Source organism: Monodelphis domestica, chromosome 4 (genome assembly GCF_027887165.1).
Source record: "Monodelphis domestica isolate mMonDom1 chromosome 4, mMonDom1.pri, whole genome shotgun sequence".
NCBI lineage: Eukaryota > Metazoa > Chordata > Mammalia > Didelphimorphia > Didelphidae > Monodelphis > Monodelphis domestica.
Window position 1 is genome coordinate 74,725,575 of NC_077230.1, and position 22,346 is coordinate 74,747,920.

Here is a 22,346-nt window from a genome sequence, read left to right on the forward strand (position 1 = left end):
CAATAAAGCAGATACTTTATCCCAATTCCTCCCCCTTAATATTCCTATATTAACATTCCTAGCTGTTCCTATTGTAACATTACAGCCATTAACATTCTTGGCTATTCCTATTTCTTACAGCTCAATGGCACAATCTAGTCCATAAGAATCTCCCCTGGACACAAACCTAGGACACAAAGTAGCACATACATAGGAATCAGTACCATATCTGTGTCATAAAAGGAATTTGGTAGAACTCCTTCTTTGTTTATTCTGTCAAATAGTTTGTATAGTATTGGGATTAGTTGTTCTTTGAATGTTTGATAGAATTCATTCGTGAATCCATCTGGTCCTGGGGATTTTTTCTTAGGGAGTTCTTTGATGGCTTGATCAATTTCTTTTTCTGATATTGGGTTGTTTCGGTATTCTATTTCTTCCTCTGTTAGTCTAGGCAATTTATATTTTTATAAATATTCATCCATATCACTTAGATTGCCATATTTATTGCCATGTAATTGGGCATAATAATTGCCTTAATTTCCTCTTCATTAGAGGTGGTCTCCCTTTTCATCTGGATACTGTTAATTTGGTTTTCTGCTTTCCTTTTTTAAGATTAGATTGACCAGTATTTTGCCTATTTTATTTGTTATTTTCAAAGTACCAGCTTATTTATTAAATCAATAGCTCTTTGACTTTCAATTTTATTCATTTCTCCTTTGATTTTTAGGATCTCTAAAATTTAGTCTTCATCTGAGGATTTTTAATTTGTTCACTTTCTAGTTTTTTAATTTGCATGCCCAATTCATTGACCTCTGCTCTCCCTAATTTTTTAATATATTAATTCAAGAATATAAATTTCTCCCTGAGTACTGCTTTGGCTGCATCCCATAGATTTTGAAAGGATATCTCATCATTGTCATTTTCTTCAATGAAATTATTAATTGTTTCTATGATTTGTTCTTTAACTAACTGATTTTGGAGAATCGTATTGTTTAATTTCCAATTAATTTTTGATTTGCCTCTCCATGTACCCTTAATAATTATTATTTTCTTTGCATTGTGATCTGAGGAGGTTGAATTTATTATTTCTACTCTTTTGCACTTGTTTGCAATGTTTTTATGGCACATACATAAGAAGGACATTTAGGATTTACTGAGCCCCACAGCCATGCTGAAATATGGTTTTAATTATCTCATCATCCTTTATAACTATTAACATATTAACACAGGCACACGCGGGCTATCTCCAACATGGTCAGTGAAAGTTTGGGTCTTATTAACATTTCTTTGTGACAGAAGAACTGGTATATATGCCTATGTTTGCTGCCTTGCTATCTCCATAGATTAATAATAATAATAATAATAGCTAGCATTTAAATTGCACCTACCATAAGCTAGACACTGTGTTAAACTAGCACTTCACAAATATTATCTTATTTGATTCTCATAACAACCTTGAGAGGCAGTTGCTATCCTCATCACTCTTTTACAGACGAGGAAACTGAAGCAAGCAGGCTAAGGCTCAGGGTCACAAAGTTAGAAAATATCTGAGGCTAGATTTGAATTTAGATCTTCTTGATTCTAGACCCAGTGTTCCATCTCCTATGTTACCTAAGCTCCATCCAGTGAAACTGTTTCACTTAATGTGCTAACGCCAGGACCTCGACACTCCCACAATTTCCTTCATGTGATAAAATGCAAATAGTATTAAGGAAAAGTGAAAGGAAGTTATTGCATTAAAAAGACAGGTAGGGGGTGGAGTCAAGATGGCGGCCTAGAATGAGCAGAAATTCACCCATCCTCATTGACTGCTGGACTTTAATCCAATCAAAAGCCTCCAGAGGATAGTTCAAACCCCAACAAACCTCCATAGGAAACTCAAACCCCAACAAACCTCCACCAGAGACTACACCAAGAGATCTCCTGTTAAAGCTCCAAGAGGGGAGACTGAAAGAAGCCCCCAAAACAAAAAAAAAACTGAGAGGAGCAAGAGCACAGACAAATACAAGGAGTAAAGAAGGGGTGAATTTGAGCAAACAACAGAAAAAGAAGAAAGAAAACTACAATAGACAGTTTCTACTCAGCAAATGGAACAGAGGGGGAGAGATCAGCAAACGATAAATCAGAAGTCCCAGCGAATTGGATACAGGCTGTGGAAGAACTCAAAACACAATTAAGAGAGGCTGAAGACAATTGGGAAAGGAACTTAAAAATTAAGATAAGTAATCTGGAAACAGAGGCACTTGAACTAAAATGAGAAAATAGTGTCTTGAAGCCAAAATCAACCAGCTGGAAAATGAGGCAAAGGAGATGAAAGATGAAGTGAAGAAGATGAAAGATGAGAAAAAGGAGATGAAAGACAAGGTAAAGTGGATGAAAGATGACCTCCAAAGAAAATCAGAGCAGAAGGAGAGAGATGACCAAAATGCCAGGGATGAAATCCAGTCTTTAAGAACCAGAATACAACAACTGGAATTAAGTGACCTCACAAGGCAGCAGGACACTATAAAACAAAATGAAAAGAATGAAAAAATTGAGGAAAATATGAAGCATCTCATTCACAAAACAGAGGATTTAGAAAATCGTTCAAGATGAGACAATTTAAGAATCATAGGTCTACCAGAAGACCATGACAAAAGAAAAATCCTGGACATAATACTAGAGGAAATTATCCAGGAAAACTGTCCCGATATCTTAGAACAAGAGGGGAAAGTGGAGATTGAAAGAATCCACAGATCACCTCCTGTACTTAATCCCCAACTGACAACATCCAGGAATGTTATAGCCAAACTCAAAAACTATCAGACCAAAGAAAAGATATTACAAGCTGCCAAGAAGAAACCATTCAGATACCACAGAAACACAGTGAGGATAACTCAGGATCTGGCTGCATCCACAATGAAGGACCGAAAGGCATGGAATATGATATTCTGGAAAGCAAGGGAACTAGGTCTACAACCAAGAATAAAATACCCATCAAAACTGACTATATTATTACAGGGGAAAGTATGGTCATTCAACACAATAGAAGAATTCCAAGCATTCGTAAAGAAAAGACCAGACCTGAACAGAAAATTTGATGTCCAAGCACAGAACTCAAGAGAATCCTCAAAAGGTAATTAAAAATGAGGGGGAAAAGAAAAACAAAACAACAACAAAAAATTTTAAGAGACTCAATAAGTTAAAATATGTATCCCTATAAGAAAATAGGTCATTGGTAATGCTTAAAAACTGTTGCTATCACCTGGGCAGCTAGAAGAATTACACACTTAGAGGGAACAGTGACAAACTGTATAGGATGAAAGGACAAGACATAAATAGGTATATAGATATATGCATGCATAAATACATATACATGTGTGAACATGTGTATATATATGTGTGTGTATATATATATACAACCAGAACAAAAAAGAGGTTAATACTAAAAGAAATTGGAAAAGAAACAAATGGGGGTAAATTGATATGTCACAAAGTAGCTCATGGCTACATTGATACACTGGAAGGGTAAAAAGGTTGGAGATAGGAAATACTCAACTCTTACGTGCCTCGAAACTGACCCAAAGAAGGAAGAACCATCCAATCCATTGGGTCAGAGAATAGATTTGTGCTCTTTAGGGGAGTAGAAGGGTAAAAAACGGACTGGTGGGGAGGAAAGCAGTACAAGGGGGGGTTCAAAAAACTACAGGGGAAAATAATGGGGGGGAATAAGAAGGGATGGGGGTAGAAAGGGAAGTAAAATAAGGGTGGGAACTAGGGGGACTGATTATAAACAAACACTGGTATAGAAGGAAATAGTGAAAGAAGAAAAGGCAGGACCAGGAGTAGAAATCAAAATTCTGGGAAATCCACAGCTAGTAATGATAACTCTGAATGTGAATGGAATGAACTCACCCATAAAACGCAAGCAAATAGCAGAGTGGATTAGAATCCAAAACCCTACCATATGCTGTCTGCAGGAAACACACATGAGGAAGGTAGAGACACATAGGGTGAAAGTAAGAGAATGGAGCCAAATCTATTGGGCATCAACTGATAAAAAGAAGGCAGGAGTCACAATCATGATATCTGACAAAGCCAAAGTAAAAATAAATCTAGTTAAAAGAGATAGGGAAGGTAATTACATCCTGATAAAAGGCAGTATAGACAATGAGGAAATATCTGTACTCAATATGTATGCACCAAATGGCAGAGCATCCAAATTTCTAAAGGAGAAACTAGAGGAGCTCAAGGATGAAATAGACAGAAAAACTATACTAGTAGATCTGAACCTTCCTCTATCTGAACTAGATAAATCAAACCAAAAAATAAATAAGAAAGAGGAGAGAGAAGCAAATTAAATCTTAGAAAAATTAGAGTTAGTAGACATGTGGAGAAAAATAAATAGTGACAAAAAGGAATACACCTTCTTTTCAGCAGCACATGGTACATTCATAAAAATTGACCATTTATTAGGGCACAAAAACATTGCAAACAAGTGCAAAAGGGCAGAAATAATGAATGCAACCTTCTTAGACCACAATGCAATGAAAATAATAAATAGTAAGGGCACATGGAGAAATAAATCAAAAATTAATTGGAAATTAAACAATATGATTCTCCAAAACCGACTAAAGAACAAATTGTAGAAACAGTCAGTAACTTCATTGAAGAAAATGACAATGGTGAGACATCCTTTCAAAACCTATGGGATGCAGCCAAAGCAGTACTCAGGGGGAAATTTATATCCTTGAGTTCATATATAAACAAATTAAGAAGGGCAGAGGTCAATGAATTGGGCATGGAAATTAAAAAACTAGAAAGTGAACAAATTAAAAATCCTCAGATGAAGACTAAATTAGAGATCCTAAAAATCAAAGGTGAAATCAATAAAATTGAAAGTCAAAGAACTATTGATTTAATAAATAAGACTAGAAGGTGGTACTTTGAAAAAACAAATAAAATAGACAAAGTCAGTCTAATTTAAAAAAGGAAAGAAAAAACCAAATTGACAGTATCCAAGATGAAAAGGGAGACCCCACCTCTAATGAAGAGGAAATTAAGGAAATCATTAAAAACTACCATGGCCAATTATATGGCAACAAATATGGCAATCTAGGTGATATGGATGAATACTTACAAAAATATAAATTGCCTAGACTAAAAGAGGAAGGAATAAATTACCTAAACAACCCCATATCAGAAAAAGAAATTGAACAAGCCATCAAAGAACTCCCTAAGAAAAAATCCCCAGGTCCAGATGGATTCACAAATGAATTCTATCAAACATTCAAAGAACAACTAATCCTAATATTATACAAACTATTTGACAGAATAAGCCAAGAAGAGGTTCTACCAAATTCTTTTTACGACACAAACATGGTACTGATCCCAAAGCCAGGCAGATTAAAAACAGAGAAATAAAACTATAGGCCAATCTCCCTAATGAATATAGATGCAAAAATCTTAAATAGGATACTAGCAAAAAGACTCCAGCAAGTCATCACAAGGGTTATCCACTATGATCAGGTAGGGTTCATACCAGGAACGCAAGGATGGTTCAATGTTAGGAAAACCATCCACATAATTGACCATATAAACAAGCAAACCAACAAAAATAACATGATTATCTCAATAGATGCAGAAAAAGCCTTTGATAAAATACAACACCCATTCCTATTAAAAACACTAGAAAGTATAGAAATAGAAGGGCCTTTCCTAAAAATAATAAACAGTATATATCTAAAACCATCAGCCAACATCATCTGCAATGGGGATAAACTAGAAGCCTTCCCAATAAGATCAGGAGTAAAACAAGGATTCCCATTATCACCTTTACTATTTAATATTGTACTAGAAACACTAGCAGTAGCAATTAGAGAAGAAAAAGAAATTGAAGGTATTAAAATTGACAATGAGGAGACCAAGCTGTCACTTTTTGCGGATGATATGATGATTTACTTAAAGAATCCTAGAGAATCAACTACAAAGCTAGTTGAAATAATCAACAACTTTAGCAAAGTTGCAGGATACAAAATAAACCCGCATAAGTCATCAGCATTTCTCCAACCCATTTCAGCAGCAAGAATTAGAAAGAGAAATTCCATTTAAAATCACCTTAGACAAAATAAAATACCTAGGAATCTATCTCCCAAGACAAACACAGGAACTATATGAACACAACTACAAACCATTCTCCACACAATTAAAACTAGATCTAAACAATTGGAAAAACATTGATTGCTCATGGGTGGGATGAGCTAACATAATAAAAATGACCATCCTACCCAAACTTATCTATCTATTTAGTGCCATACCCATTGAACTTCCAAAAAACTTTTTTACTGAATTAGAGAAAACCATAACAAAGTTCATTTGGAAGAACAAAGGGTCAAGGATATCCAGGGAAATAATGAAAAAATATACAAAGGAAGGTGGCCTTGCAGTCCCAGATCTCAAACTATATTACAAAACAGTGGTCATCAAAACAATTTGGTACTGGCTAAGAGACAAAAAGGAGGATCAGTGGAATAGACTTGGTGTAAATGACCTTAGCAAGACAGTCTATGACAAACCCAAAGACCCCAGCTTTGGGGACAAAAATCCACTATTTGAGAAAAATTGCTGGGAAAATTGGAAGACAGTGTGGGAGAGATTAGGTTTGGATCAACACCTCACACCCTACACTAAGATAAACTCAGAATGGGTGAATGACCTGAACATAAAGAAGGAAACTATAAGTAAATTAGGTGAACACAGAATATTATACATGTCAGACCTGTGGGAAGGGAAAACTTTAAAACCAAGCAAGACTTAGAAGGAGTCACAAAATGTAAAATAAATAGTTTTGACTACATCAAATTAAAAAGTTTTTGTACAAACAAAACCAATGTAACTAAAATTAGAAGGGAGGCAACAAATTGAGAAACAATTTTCATAACAAAAACTGCCAACAGAGGTCTAATTACTCAAATTTATAAAGAGTTAAACCAGTTGTACAAAATTCAAGCCATTCTCCAATCGATAAATGGGCAAGGGACATGAATAGGCAGTTTTCAGTTAAAGAAATCAAAACTATTAATAAGCACATGAAAAAATGTTCTAAATCTCTTATAATCAGAGAGATCCAAATCAAAATAACTCTGAGCTATCACCTCACACCTAGCTGATTACCTAACATGACAGCAACAGAAAGTAATGAATGTTGATGGGGATGTGGCAAAGTTGGGACATGAATGCTTTGCTGGTGGAGTTGTCAATTGATCCAACCACTATGGAGGGCAATTTGGAACTATGCCCAAAGGGTGATAAAAGAATATCTACCCTTTGATCCAGCCATAACACTGCTGGGTTTCTACCCCAAAGAGATAATAAGGAAAAATACTTGTACAAGAATATTCATAGCTGCGCTCTTTGTGGTGGCAAAAAATTGGAAAATGAGGGGATGCCCTTCAATTGGGGAATGGCTGAACAAATTGTGGTATATGTTGGTGGGAGAATACTACTATGCTCAAAGGAATAATGACCTCCAGGAAGCGATGCAGAGTGAAAGGAGCAGAACCAGGAGAACATTGTACACAGAGACTGACACACTGTGGCACAATTGAATGTAATGGACTTCTCCATTAGTGGCTTTACAATTTCCCTGAACAATCTGCAGGGATCTATGAGGAAAAAAAAACAAACTATCCTCAAGCAGAGGACAAACCGTAGGAGTCAAAACACTGAGGAAAAGCAACTGCTTGACTACAGGGGTTGAGGGGACATGATTGGGGAGAGATGCTAAATGAGCCCCCTAATGCAAAGACCAACAACAAGGAAATGGTTTCGGAGCAAGGACACATGTGATACCCAGTGGAATCGTGAGTTGGCTAGGGGAGGGGTGTCGGGAGGAGGGGGGAGGGAGGAAAAGAAAATGTGATCTGTTTCCAATGAATAATGTATGAAAATGACCAAATAAAATAATGTTTAAAAAAAAGACATATAGGTCGCGAGTAGCAGCACTCTGAGCCTTACCTCCCAAGATTTTATCTCCTTTGCATTTGAGAGCTCTTTTTTCATTTTCTTGATCTTCAGTTCTTCAAGTTTTTTGTTTACAGAGAGTGTCTGAAGGGCTTCCAGGTCTATCTCTCTGCCAAACTTGTTGATCATCAGCTTAGAAACCATCTCCTTCATTGCTAAAAGAAGACAGTCATTGCATTTACTTATTTTCACCTTCCCATTTCACTTTTTATTGCTGATGAATATCAAAGCATACCAATTTTATTAAGAGTTGGCACAAATATTATGTGTGACCAGTTTAGCTTTCAGCCATTGTAATGAGTTTGGCTACAGAGAAATAGTCAGATGACAGGGTGGATAGAGCATTGAGCCTGTTGTCAGGCGCTCCTGAATTTGAATCCAACTTCAGATGCTTATTAACCTTGGAAAAATCAAGAATAACAATAGGATGTCGAAAGATTGTTGTGAGGTTTCAATAAGACACATAAAACATTCCGTACATTTAAAGTGCTATAAAAATGCCAGCAATTGTCCTCAGAATTCCTATCTCCATGCCATGCTCCTGACCTTGTTTTAAATGCCTTCTATGTCCTTCTTTAGCATTTGTCCTTTACCTCCTTTTAAAATCTAAGTTCAAGCTTCCCTCCTCCTTCTCCCAATGGCACCCTAGCTGACCCTGCTCAGTCTTTTGCCCTGAATCCATTAGGAATTTGTGTATCTTTTGAAAAACTTTAATTCTACAGGCACACATCTCAGAGGATTTTAGCCCCATGAACTCCAACCAGACCCATCCATAATGCCCAGAGAATCATGGGAAATGTGGTTCAGCTGGTAGTAAAGTGGTTAGAGCATTGGCTCTGAAATCAGGAAGATCTGAGTTCGAATATAGCCATAAAAACTTACTAGCTGTATGACCCTGGACAAGCCAATTAGCCTCTGTTTGCCTCAGTTTTCTCAATAGTAAAATCAATGATAATAGCACCTACCCTGCAATGTTGTGAGGATCAGATGAGGTAATATTTGTAAAAAAGCACTTAGTACACTGCCTGATAAATAGTAGGTGTTCCTTCCATGCTTTCTCTCTCCCTCCCTCCTCTTTCAATCACACAAGACCTCATTATAGCTTTCCTCCCTTGAAGTACCTGCTGTCTCTCAGGAACATATTCCAGTAATGGTAGGAGGTTTATTGTTGTTGAGTCCTTTTCAGTCATGTCTGACTCTGTGACCCCGTTTGAGGTTTTCTTGGCAGAGACTAGAGTGGTTTGCCATTTCCTTCTCCAGATGAGAGAAGAAGCAGTCATTTAGGTAAGAAGAAGTGCTGAGCAGGAGCATTAGAAGGGAGCCCAACCTCCTAATTTGATAGAAAAGGGCACTGTTCTGTCCCCAGAGCCAAGAGAACTGGGATCGCTTGGCATCACAGAAATCAGGGGACTAGAATGCTTAAAGAAGGAGGGGGTACTCAATAGGGTCAAATGCTGCAGTGTGGTCAAAGAATGAAACCAAACGCTTTGGAAGCCACTTTCCAGTAGAAGGTGTGGTCCCCAAGGAAAATCACGAGCCCCACTATCTCAGATCACGGCTTGATCAAGACAATCAAGTGGGGTTGGGTAGAGATTTTTTTTTAACTTTTAAAACAATTACTTTTTAAAAAGGAGCTTTAATTACTCCTTCCCTGTATAATGTCTCCCAGCAAATCAACAGCGCCATATTTTCTCCTTTTTCCCTTTCTCCCTCTTCTTCCTCTATACTACATTTCTCTTAAAAAAAAAAACAGCATTTATATAGTACTTTAAGGTTGGCAGAGTGCTTTGTAAAATTATCTCTCTTGATCCTCACAACAATCATGGGAAGTAGTTGCTATTGTTAAATTTGTTTTACAGATGAAGAAATTGAGGCAGGTAGAGGTTAAGTGACTAACCCAGCTAACAAATATCTGAGTCATGTTTGAACCAGACTTCTTGATTCTGGATCCAGTGTTTTCTCCACTGCACCATCTATCTGATTCTCCTTTACTCTAAGGCTGTTTCCCTCCTCTTATCCAATATATGAGGACATCTAAGTGGCACAATGGATAGATAGCCGGAACTGGAGTCAGGAAGATTCATCTTCCTGAATTCAAATCTGGTCTCAGATACTTACCGGCTGTGTGATCCTGGGTAAGTCATTTAACTGTTTGCCTCAGATTCCTCACCTACAAAATGAGCTAGAGAAGGAAATAGCAAACTACTCTAGTATTGTTGCCAAGAAAACCCCAAAAAGGATCACATAGAGTCAGCTAGGGCAGAAATGACTAAATCACAACATCAAATCCTTGATTTAGGATAGTGGTGTCAAATTTAAATAGAACAAGAGTCATCAATTCGCATCCCTGCAGGCGGCATATTGACTTACTTTTAAGTGTAATATCTCTCTGTTTTATTGGATTTCTTATTTTTGGTAAATATTTCTCAATCACATTTTAATCTGGATCCCATCACTCCCACAGGGTCTCTAGTCCTGTTGATATCTCTGCTTTAGGGTAGTGCTGAGCCCTGATAATATTTCTGGCTATTGAGATTGCTGACCTCAAGTCTAATGATTTCAAGGGATCTCTTCCTGCCATGACTTGGCAAGCCCCAAGTCATCGCCATCAGTAACTATCCCTTAAAACACTTGTTGGGGATGAGAAGGAGTCAAGGAGAGTCACTTCATTTTTATCACCAAAATTACTGATTATTTCTTAAAAAAAAAAAACACCTTTATATTGTGCTTCAAAATTGATCAGTTCTGAGGATCACACAGCCAGATTTGAACACAGGTTCTACTGCCCGTTGCTTTATCCACTGTGCCACCTAACAGCGTCCCTGGCTGTTTCTTAATTTAAAGCAAGGACTAAGTGACTCACTTGTGATCTTTTTGGCCATTTCTCTCTTTTCAAAAATAAGCTTTTTGCGCCGTTCCCGGCATTCTTTGTTCAGTTCGTGCTGTTCAAAATTCTCTTCTTGTAGCTGTACAATTCTTTCTTGCAGATGTTGCAGGGAAGAATTAGAAAATACCAAAGCATTGGAGAGGTCACTGGGTATTTCTCCAAGTTCCACACATTCTATCTGCCAGAAACCACAAACAAAGGCATTATGAAAATCAACGATTTGGAAGGACACAAGATACTCTTTTTTTCTAACTTATGCCACCGGTCAATCAACAAGGTCTTTTTTTAAGCTCTTTCTATGTGTCAAGAACGATGCTAAGCTTTATGGATACAACTGGATCTCTGCTCTCAAGGAGTTCACAATATAATGGGGAAAATAACACACAAACAACTACGTATGCAAACAAAATAGACACAGAATAATTGAAGAGCATCTCAGAGGAAAGGCAAAAGCATTCAGGAGGACCAGGAATGGCTTCCCTGAAAATACTTATACACTACAGCAAGAGGGATGGGGGAGAGAATAAGCACTTACTATGTGCTAGGCATTGCGTGAAGTGCATTACAAATATTAGCTTATTTGATCCTCACTATAATCCCAAGAGGTAGGTGGTATTAGTATTCTCATTTTGTAGTCAAGGAAACTGAGGCAGGCAGAGGTTAAGTGACCTGTACAAGGTCACACAGTGTCTGAGGCCAGATTTGAATTCAAATTTTCCTGACTTAATACTATTGTACTGCCTCACAATTAATGAGGTAGATAAGATGCAAATAACCATGTACAAACAATATCTATCCATCATATATATGTGTGATAAATTGGAGATGATCTCAGAGGAAAAGTACCAACAGCATTAGGAAGGACCAGAAACAACGTCCTGCAGAGCCTCAACTGCAGGTGAGAATAGCTAAGGAAATTTGGAAGAGTGAAGTCAGGTGCTGAGAGCAGTGATATCCTGGATCATGCCTCTTGCCCCAGTGCCCCTAACTCTGAAATGCAGGAGCAAAATTGCATCTCCCATATAGCAAATAATCACTAGTCTTGCTTCCTAATTCTGGTAAAAACTAAAGGCAGAAATACTTCCCTAGAAGAACAAGAAAATGCTATACAGGCTTGTAGGTTAGTGGTTTAGGGTTTGAGGTTGTCATTGAGAAAGTCCCCAACAGTGAACTTATGTGAGCAGAGATGGGCAATGGGCTGGCATAGGTGAGTCACGTGACCTGCATCTTGAAAGGAACATCCAAACTGATGGGATCTCAGATAGAACCACTGAGGATTAAATGTAAATGATGTGAGGGAGACTCGGCACTTTCTCCTGACTTCACAGATTTTCTGATCAATTCCTTTGGGTGTAGAAAACTTAAATGAGTTTATTCCAATTTTAAGACCATAAAGTAGGATCAATGGTAAACAGAACTATTCTAGAATGTATTGCTTATTACGGTGAGTCCTTTTCTTTTAAAATAGAGCTCTATTTTGATAGCATAAACTAAAATACTACGTTGTGATAAATTTTCTTTCTTTTTGTCTTATAGTTCAAGTCTTAGTTTTATGAAATTTCAAGTCAATTCTTGCTATAATATAAAGGGAAGATTGAAGACAAAGAGGGCAGATGATTGAAAGAAGGAAAGAAAGAGAGACAAATAGATTGAATTGAAAGGAAGGAAGGAAGGAAGGAAGGAAGGAAGGAAGGAAGGAAGGAAGGAAGGAAGGAAGGAAGGAAGGAAGGAAGGAAGGAAGGAAGGAAGGAAGGAAGGAAAGGAGGGAAGGAAGGAAGGAAGGAAGGAAAGGAGGGAAGGAAGGAAGGAAGGAAAGGAGGGAAGGAAGGAAGGAGGGAAGGAGGGAAGGAAGGAAGGAGGGAGGGAGGAAGGGAAGAAGGGAAGGAAGGAAGGAAGGAAGACAGGAAGGAAGGAAGGAAGGAAGGAAGGAAGGAAGGAAGGAAGGAAGGAAGGAAGGAAGGAAGGAAGGAAGGAAGGAAGGAAGGAAGGAAGGAAGGAAGGAAGGAAGGAAGGAAGGGAAGGAAGGAAGGTGAAAGAAAAGAAAGGATTTGTTTTATGTTTTATGAGCTTGGAATCAGGAAGACTCATCTTATCCTGAGTTCAAATAAGATCTCAGACACTAGCTATTCGACATTGGGCAAATCACTTAAAGCTGTTTGCCTCAATTCCCTCACCTGTAAAATTAGCTGGAAAAGGAACTGGCAAACCATGCCTGTATCTTTACCAAGAAAACCTTAAATAAGTTCATAAAGAGTCAGACATGACTGAAAAACAACTACTATATAATAATAGCTAATAATTATACAACACCTAATAGTTTACAAAATGCTTTTTATCTCTTAATCATTTGATTTTCACAACAACCTGTAAGTTTGGTAGTGCAAGTATTATTTTGATTTACATTTCACTTATAAAGTGGTTTATGCTACAGAGAGATTAAAAGATATACATAAAATAAGTGCTAGAGACAATATTTTAACACCTAATTCTAAATCCAGTGCCTGTTCCATATACCACCACAGAATTTTAGCACTGGGTAGGTCCTTGGAATTTATTTAATACAATCCTTAAATGAAGCATGAATTCCTAAGATCCATCTGGCTTTCTCTCAATGCCCTCCAGTGGCAGAGCTAACCAAAAGCAGGATGAGTTGCCATCCAAAGCAATGAGTCCTTTTATAAAAATAATAATAATAATAATTCCCCCCAATTACATGTAAATTTTTTTAACTTTTCTTTAATTTGAATTCAGATTCTCTCTCTTCTTCCCTTTCCCCTCCTCCCTTGCCTTGAGAAGGCAAGCAATTTGATATAGATTATACATATGTAGTCACACAAAAGACATTTCCATATTAGCCATCTTGCAAAAGAAAACAGATTAAAAAAAAGCAAAAAAAAATGCTTCAAGTTTCTTTTTCAAGTATACTTTGATTTGCATTCATATTCTATCAGTTTTTTTTTTCTAGAAGTGGAAAGCAGTTTTCATCAAAAGTCCTTCAGAAGGGGGTCACTTGCTCAGGGCCACACAGCTGGGAAGTATGTGAGGTCAGATTTGAACCTAGGACCTCCTGTATCTAGGCCTGCCTCTCAATCTACTGAGCTATCCAGCTGACCCCTCATGTACCCATTCTGATCTTACCTCATCTGGGTATACAGTGAGATGTTATAGTCCAATGTTGGTGAAGGCATGGCACACGTGCCGAACTGGCTCTTGGAGAGTTTCCCCTCTTTCCAGCACCTGAGACATTTTTTGCATACCCCACCATTCTGTCCAGCTGCCCAAAGAGAGCACTTCCTCCCTCCACTCTTTGGGGTAATGTGGGGGAATCACAGGCAACTTGAAGTTGAAGTTTGGGCACTCAAATGTGAAAGCCTTCAAAAACCCTGTTATAGTCTATACCTCGTTTCTGCAAAGCTGCTTTCCAGTTTTCCCAGAAATTTTTGTTAGTGAATTCTGCTTCCTCAGACTAGGAAGGATCATTGCATTTATTAAACACTAGATTGCATTGATCATTTATTACTGTATAATTGATATTCAATCATTTTTCAATTGTATCTGACTTTTGTGACTCCATCTGAATTTTTCTAGCAAAGATACTGGTATGGTTTGGCAATTTTTTTCCTCTAATCTATTTTACATATGAGAAAATGGAGGCAAACAGGGTCAAATGATTTTCCCAGGATCATACGGCTAATAAGTGTGTTGAGGCCAGATATGAACTCAGAAAGGCAAGCCTTCGTGTCTCCAGGTCCGGCACTCTGTTCCACTTAACTGCTCCTTACTACTGCATATGGTAGACTCGGTCTATTCCCTGGACCCACCCTTCTATTTCTCAGCCAGTACCAGACTGTTTTGACAATGACCACAAAATGGTGAGTTCTTGAGGACACTCTGACCATCTCCACTTCCCACTTTGACCCAGTACATTTTGCCTTCCATTAAACCAAGCCGCCCTCGTTTCCTTCTCCCCTGTGTCACTCATTATGTTATTATTCTAGAGAATGGATGCATTCCTTGTCATCTTCGTGTCCCTCTGTCTGGAGCATGTCACGGACACTTCTTAGAGAGTCAAAACGTTCCTAGTCGTGGGGACTCCGAAAATGGAAACTTTCTCCATTCGGGTGAAATTGGAAACTCTTCTGAAACCTCGATTGGAAGAGCATCACCAGGACCTGCGACTTCAAGTCCAAAGTCTAAGACTAAAGCCACACAGCCCTCATGCACCAGACCTAGGGTGGCCCCAACCTATTTCCTTTTGTTCCTTCTGAACCCTTACCCTCTGTCTTAATATTAATTCTAAGACAGAAGAGCCATCGGGCTACACAAGAGTGGTTACACAGCGAGGAAGTGTCTGAGCCCAGATCCAGCTCGGACCCCCAGCTGTCCCCCTCCCATCTCTTTCTGACTCGAGTGCTGACCATGAAGATAAAGAAGGCGTCCGATGAACGCTGACCGAATCCAACTGAGTTTGATCACGACCAGCTTGGAACTCTCAGAAGCAGAGGGCGCCCACCCTCTGGTGAGCTCTGAATTGGGAGATGCTCCCATTCCCTGTGCAGAGGGAAGCCCAGGGACGTCAGCGAGGGACCTGTTACCTGGTGCAGCTTCAGAGGGACCACCACCAGCAGCTCATTGAGCCTCTGCTGCTTCTCCCGCTGATAGGCTTCCAAGGCTTCCTCCGCTGTACGCAGATTAGACCCCACCACTTTTACCTGCGGAAAGCCACCATGCACGAAACCTTAGTAACAGCTACGATTTATACACTGCTCAAAGCTTAGCAAAATGCTTTACATCTTTGTCGTGCAGGATCCCAACAATTTTCATCCTTCTTTTACAGATAAAGAAACTGAAGGGTAAGAAAGGCAAAGTGCCTGCTCCATAGCTAGGAAGCATCTAAAGTAGGATCTGAGCTCAGATTTTCCTAATTCAAAATTTAAGTTTATTCACTATGCCAGTTAGCTGCTTCTGAGGGCAATCAGCCTGGGCTTCATAAACAGGTAATTAAGGGGGCAGCTGGGTGGCTCAGTGGATGGAGAGCCAGACATAGAGATGGGAGGTCAAATCTGGTTTCAGACACTTCCCAGCTGGGTGACCCTGGACAAGTCACTTGACCCCCATTGCCTAGCCCTTACCACTTTTCTGCCTTGGTTCCAATACACAGTCTTGATTCTAAGACAGAGGGTAAGGGTTTAAAAAAAGAAAAGAAAATCCATTTCATTGCCTCTGATTGCCCTTCAAACCCTGTGATTGCCCTAGAAACTTTTATCTGAAACCTAAAATCTAAGGGATACTCTGAGGACAAGGTAGGAGCTGTTCCGGAACTGGAAAGGCAGGTAAGGATAGCGTACTTTTTTGGACATCGCTTCGTATTCCTTTTTGAGATTATCAAGCGCTTTCTTCTCATCAGATAAGGCCTCCTCTATGTCCAGCCTTTTCTCTCGAAGCTGAAGAGTCATTTCATAAAGGGCCGGGTCACAATCTGAGAACACAAAGGGACACAAAGTGTCTTACATGGTATGGAATTCAAAAGTCCTAAAAGTCGAGCCCTTTTTGAAATCTGGGATTGTGTGGACAAATTCCATCTGTTGACCGCTTTACATTAGTCACCGTTCTAGTATTTGTTGTTGTTTAGCCTTGTCTGACTCTCTGTGCCTCATTTGGGGTTTTCTTTTTTTTTTAAAGTTTAATAACTCACAAATGGCACAAAATGTATGTATTTTTATATATGACATGACCTGTAGAGTATGTATTTTACTATTCAATTACATCAATGAACATGATAATACAGGTATAACCCAGATCAAATTGATTACCAGCTCTGGGAAGGGATGGAGGAAGAAAATCTGGATCATATAACTTCAGAAAACTTATGTGGAAAATTATTACATGTAATTGGTGAAATAAAATATCTTTCCCAGAAAAATAAAATCAATGATTTTTTTTCTTAAAAATCAGATTTCTAATAAAATAACTACAGTTCTACATACTAATGGTGAGTACCAGTAAGGCTTTTCAAAGATTATTTTCAATATTATTCTCCTCAGTTTTGTTTCATTGTTAAAAATATTTATTTTTTTCATATGGTGCTTATGCTAAATATTGACTTACATATAGCCTCTGACCAAATATGTAACCCAAATTTTGTAGTAATATACTAGAAACACCCCATAAAAGAAAAAGGAAAAATTCAGACTTCTTCTCTGGCATAATAAGAGGGTCAAAAAGTTTTATGCAGAATTTCTAGATTATAAAGGGGCCACAGTTCCAACTCCTACAAATATGGAAGAGACAACTGCATTTTTTTTTGTTCCTCACTCGTGTGTTTGTCATATATTGGTGCAACATCCATTCATCATTTGGTGTTTTCTTGGCAAAGATGTTGGAGTGGTTTGCCATTTCTTTCTCCAGCTCGTTTTACAGATGAGGAAACTGAGGCCAAAAGAGTTAAGTGACTTATACATAGTCACACATAGTAAGTTTCTGAAATGAGATTTGAACTCATAAAGATGAATCTTCCTAACTCTAGGCCTGGCACTCCAAATGCTGTGCCACCTAGCTTCCCCACTGGCTACATCAGCCAATGGCAAATATGTTACCTTTCTGCAAGGTAGGACTCATTTAGCAACTGTATGAAAATACAAATAACATTTGTTTTGCAAAAACAATTTTCTTAGAAATTTACACAAGCTGTCCTAAAAGTCTTAGTGAGGTTTTAAACCTTCATAGCTTAGCTTTCATAGCTTAAAATGACACTAAAACTTTTGGGATGCCCCGTCTGAAGCATCTTAAAACACCACATCTTAGTGCAGACAAGAATACTTTTTTTCCTTACTAAGACTATTCATTTACTAAGCACATAAGAGAATTGCTATACTCTCTTCGGGCTGCTTTAAAAAAAAAAACAATGAGTAAAATTAATAAGGATTTCTGAGAAATGGGTACAAATTAAAGTACCCTAAAATACTGGCAATATAGGAAGTCAAATGGGTGCTCAAGAATGAGAAAATGCAAATTTGGAACATGTATAGTAATGTTACTGGCAATTTTTAAAAATTGCTTCACAATGAATAATAACCTTTAAGACTCTTCTGGAAGTGTTTTAGCTGACATTCAATAGCTTCCTGCCTGATTGAGACGTCATTGAAGAAGAGATCCCCATCGGTTATCAGCAGGGATAGATACATAAGAGTTGTTGCTTTAAAACTCACTGTGAAATTGTATGTTCAGAGGGCAAGTTGTTTCATTTGGTGTCAATCAGGACGCCATAGGAAATCAACGCCGCGCCAGATGATCTAACTTACTTGCTAACCCCATGGTTTCATCAAAAGCTTCATCCTCCGATTCTGATTCTTCCTCCCCACTCTCCAAGCTGGACTCATCATCACTCTCTTCTTTGCTGCTCTCATCCTCATCTGAAAGAGAAACACATTCTTGTTAAAAGCAAGTATACATCCAAGCTACACAGTAGATTTTTAAAAGCTCATCTATTCAATGAAAAAGTTCTTTTTCAGAAATAGAAAAGAAAAAAAGAAGAAAAAACCATGGCAAAATCTTTTTATTTATTTATCCCTTTTGTGTCCACCAAATTAATAAGGGTAAAACTAGTCCCCTCATTCACTGGTCTTGTTTATATAAGGTTAGAGTTGATTCAATCAATCAATCAAATCAAATCAAGTCCACCACATTTAAGTGTGTCAAGATGCCAAGTCTTGATATTTTATTGATAATAATTATAACGATAATTTTAAGGTTTACAACATACTTTACAAATATTATCTCATTTTATCCTCACAACTATTGAAAATTCCAATTTTACAGATGAGGAAACTGAGGCAGGGAGAGGTTAGGTGATTTGCCCAGGGTCCCCGAGCCAGTAAGTACAATAAGAACTCAGTTCTTCTGGATTATAGGTCCTTTGCTTTGTCCTCCTAGAATGCATCTGGATTGTTTGCTAGAGGTAATGACACCCGGACACCTTCCTACATGTGCCAGAAAATATGTTTGGATTGGCTGAAAGTCTTTGTCATTCCCTTAGTGTCTCCTACAAAAACCAATTGCATTTTCAAAGATTTTCCATAAGGGATAAGCATTCACTGGCCAATTCTCTATTAGATTTGTCAGAATCCTCATTTTTCCAGGCCCCAATCCATTCTGGGCATAAATGCCAGCATATACTCTCCGCAAATGGCATTTTAAAAGACGTTACTGCCAAGACCAGTGAGCTGGGCCCATGGTCTTCCATCCATGGTTTCTGCTCCAAACATTTAAGGACCGGAAAACTAGCAAGTGAAGTTACTCTGAAAATAGCCACTAGTCGGCAGCCAAGAGCCACGGACGAATCCAAAGCAGGAGCCACCCAAACAAGTGAATTGCCTTAGCCAGCCACGAATGGATCCCTGTGTCAAACAACAGAATGGGAGCCTTGTGTAGCCATTATTTCATCTGATCCTCAAAACTCTGGGCTAAGTGCTCTGATGATGGCCATTTTCCAGAGGAGGACTGCGGTTAAAAACGGCTAAGCGGTTTGCTCAGCATCACATAAGGAGCGGCATGCACAAACCGTTGGAACCTAGGTGGTCCTCATTCCAAACTAGCACTCTAGTAACGAGGCTCCACTCTGCCTGAGTGATGTTCAGGATCCAAGTAGAGAATCAAAACTAAGGGGGGTAGAAATAGCTGGGTGGCCCAGTAGATTGAGGGCAATACCTACAGACAGGAGGTCCTGGGTTCAAATTTGGCCTCAGACACTTCCCAGCTGTGTGACCCTGGGCAAGTCACTTGACCCCCATTGCCTAGCCCTTACCACTCTTCTGCCTGGGAGCCAATACACAGTATTGACTCCAAGATGCAAGGTAAGGGTGTAAAAAAAATTAACGAGGGTAAGCGAGAAGAGCAGTGTCAGTTCAGAATCAAAAACCCAAAGATGGGATCAGATGTAGGTCAAGATCAAAATCTCAAGCAATCAATGGCAAGAATCAGATGTAGAATTAAAAAAACTGAATTGTTCCATAAGTATGTTTCTGATTCTGTCTCTCCCTTGGAAAGAAAAGTTTATGACCTGCCACTGATTGCATTCAAGCCATTTGGACCCAACAGTACTACAGTATCACAGCTTCTCATAACCACTAGGTGGCACAGTGGATAGAGTTTGGGGGGAGTCTGGAATTGGGAAGACTCATGCTCAGGAGTTCAAATCTTGCCTTGGACACTTACTAGCTGTGCAACTGATCTAGGCAAGTCACGTAGGTGTATGCCTCAGTTTCCTCTTCTGTAAAATGAGCTGAAGAAAGAAATGATGAACCACTCCAGTATCTCTGCCAAGAAAACCCCACATAGGGGTCACTAAGAATCAAACATGACTGAAACGACTCAACAACAACAGGAGTTGTTCCTTCGAAATTAGGAAGATATAAATTCAAATTCTACCTCAGATGTTTATCAGCTGTGTGGTATTATAAAAGTCAGCTTCTAATTGGCAAAATTGGGATAAAAATACCACATACCTTTCAGAATTATCGTGAAGCTATTTGAATTCCCATTGCCTCTTACTATTGTAAATAATAATAATAATAATAATGGCAAGCTACATAAATATAGATAGAAAAACTGTTCCAATATAGGTTCAAAACTGTTTGGATACTTTTGATAGAGGTCATCAAAAGTATCCTCAGTAATGAAGTGAAGCTCAAATGTGAACTTCCCTTCAGGGCCAGGTGCAAGGATGCTAAAGAGATTCTTATTATAAAAATAAAGTATTTATTGAAACATATAAGAATAAATAAAGGATTTCTAATTCTTTTTTCAAAGTACCAGCTTCTTGTCTTATTTATTAAATCAATAGTTCTATCACTTTCGATTTTATTAATTTCTCCCTTAATTTTTAGGATTTCTAGTTTGGTTTTCTGCTTGGGTTTTTTAATTTGATCGCTTTTGAGTTTTTTTATTTGCATTTCCAATTGATTGATCTCTGCTCTCCCTAGTTTGTTAATATATGCACTCAGGGATATGAATTTACCTCTGATTACCGCTTTAGCTGCATCCCAAAAGGTTTGAAAGGATGTCTCGCCATTATCATTTTCCTCGGTGAAATTATTGTTTCTATGATTTCTTCTCTAACTAAATGATTTTGGAGTATCATATTGTTTAATTTCCAATTAGTTTTTGATTTGGTTTTCCATGTACCATTACTGATCGTTATTTTTATTGCCTTGTGATCTGAAAAGGCTGCATTTATTATTTCTGCTTTTCTGCATTTGTGTGCCATGTTTCTGTGACCTAATGTATGGTCAATCTTTGTGAATGTGCCATGTGGTGCTGAGAAGAAGGTGTATTCCTTTTTATCCCTATTTATTTTTTTTCATATGTCTATTAATTCTAATTTTTCTAAAATTTCATTCATTTCTTTTACCTCTTTCTCCGAGGGCTCCTGATAGGATTAGCTTTCCCTGGGTTGAACTGAGTATGCCCTGAGGCAGGGACCTTCCATGAGACTTGGATGGAAGGATCCAGCCAGGGGGTTACAAGCTCCCCCCATCTCTCTCTGTTTCCCTGCTGTCTGTGTTGGGTTCCCCCTCTTCTGAGTCAGGTTGTTTTCAGGAAGCAGTCTTCAGAATAGCTGGCCCTGAGGCTCTGAGGTTCACTCTGCTGCCTTGGACTCGGAGCTCTGGATTGGGGGGGGATGGGTCCTGGGACCTTCCTTCTGCTTGCCCCTTAGGTCCGAGTGATCTCGGGTTCTGACTTTTGGGGGGGGCCGTACCTTTTGATTCAGGTCCAGGAGGAAGATTCCCGGGGTCTATGCTGTTGTTCGTTTTGAATTTCGGTGCCCTAGGAGCATATAGTTTGAGTTCGGTAGGGAAGGGTTTCTGGAGATCTGAACTTTAGCTTTCTCTAAGCCGCCATCTTGACCAGAAGTCAGGACTTCTAATTCTAAAGGATTCTAAATCCACCCAAATAAACTCCCTGGTTCCACAAGGAATTGCTTCTCCTATGATTCACGGGCTACACTAATCCTCCCTGATCTGACTAACCCATATTTATACTATCTAAATAAAAACTACCACTATTATCCTTACATACACTTCTTAACTTTTCCTTCAAATTATAAAATAGCAAAGGCTAGCTGGTTGAGTCTCAACAAAAATCCAGACTCTGAGTCTTAACAGACTCAAAATCCAAACCAAAGACCAGGTTTTTCTTTGGTCTTCTCAGAGTAAAGCAATCATTAAAACCACAATAGATATTCAATAGTGTTTCCCAAGTTGGGAAAGGAAAACACTGAGCTCCTTCAGATCTTTCCCTCAGAGAGGGGCAAAGATCTTACCTCCTCCAGCCCTGAGAGAGAGTCTCTGAGTGTGTGTCTCTGCCAACTGCCAGAGACCAACTTTCAACTGCCAGAGAGAGGAATTGACACAGAAAAATGGTTATAACTGTCACATCTGAAATTAACATGCTCTCTCAGCTCTGCTTCAAACTCCAGTTC

At 38.6% G+C, this 22,346-nt stretch overlaps 1 protein-coding gene across 4 annotated transcripts in view; it reads right to left on the reverse strand.

The window, feature by feature from the left end:
• Nucleotides 1-22,346, reverse strand: part of CFAP44 (cilia and flagella associated protein 44) — a 167,848-nt gene that overhangs the window by 14,080 nt on the left and 131,422 nt on the right. For all 4 annotated transcript variants that reach the window (XM_016433465.2, XM_016433464.2, XM_056793465.1 and 1 more), the window contains 5 exons: nucleotides 18,169-18,279; nucleotides 16,216-16,346; nucleotides 15,463-15,579; nucleotides 10,844-11,045; nucleotides 7,975-8,135 (listed from right to left, as the gene is read on the reverse strand). In XM_016433465.2, the coding sequence (XP_016288951.2) occupies nucleotides 7,975-8,135; nucleotides 10,844-11,045; nucleotides 15,463-15,579; nucleotides 16,216-16,346; nucleotides 18,169-18,279 (722 nt within the window). The remainder of the gene's footprint in view (nucleotides 1-7,974; nucleotides 8,136-10,843; nucleotides 11,046-15,462; nucleotides 15,580-16,215; nucleotides 16,347-18,168; nucleotides 18,280-22,346) is intronic.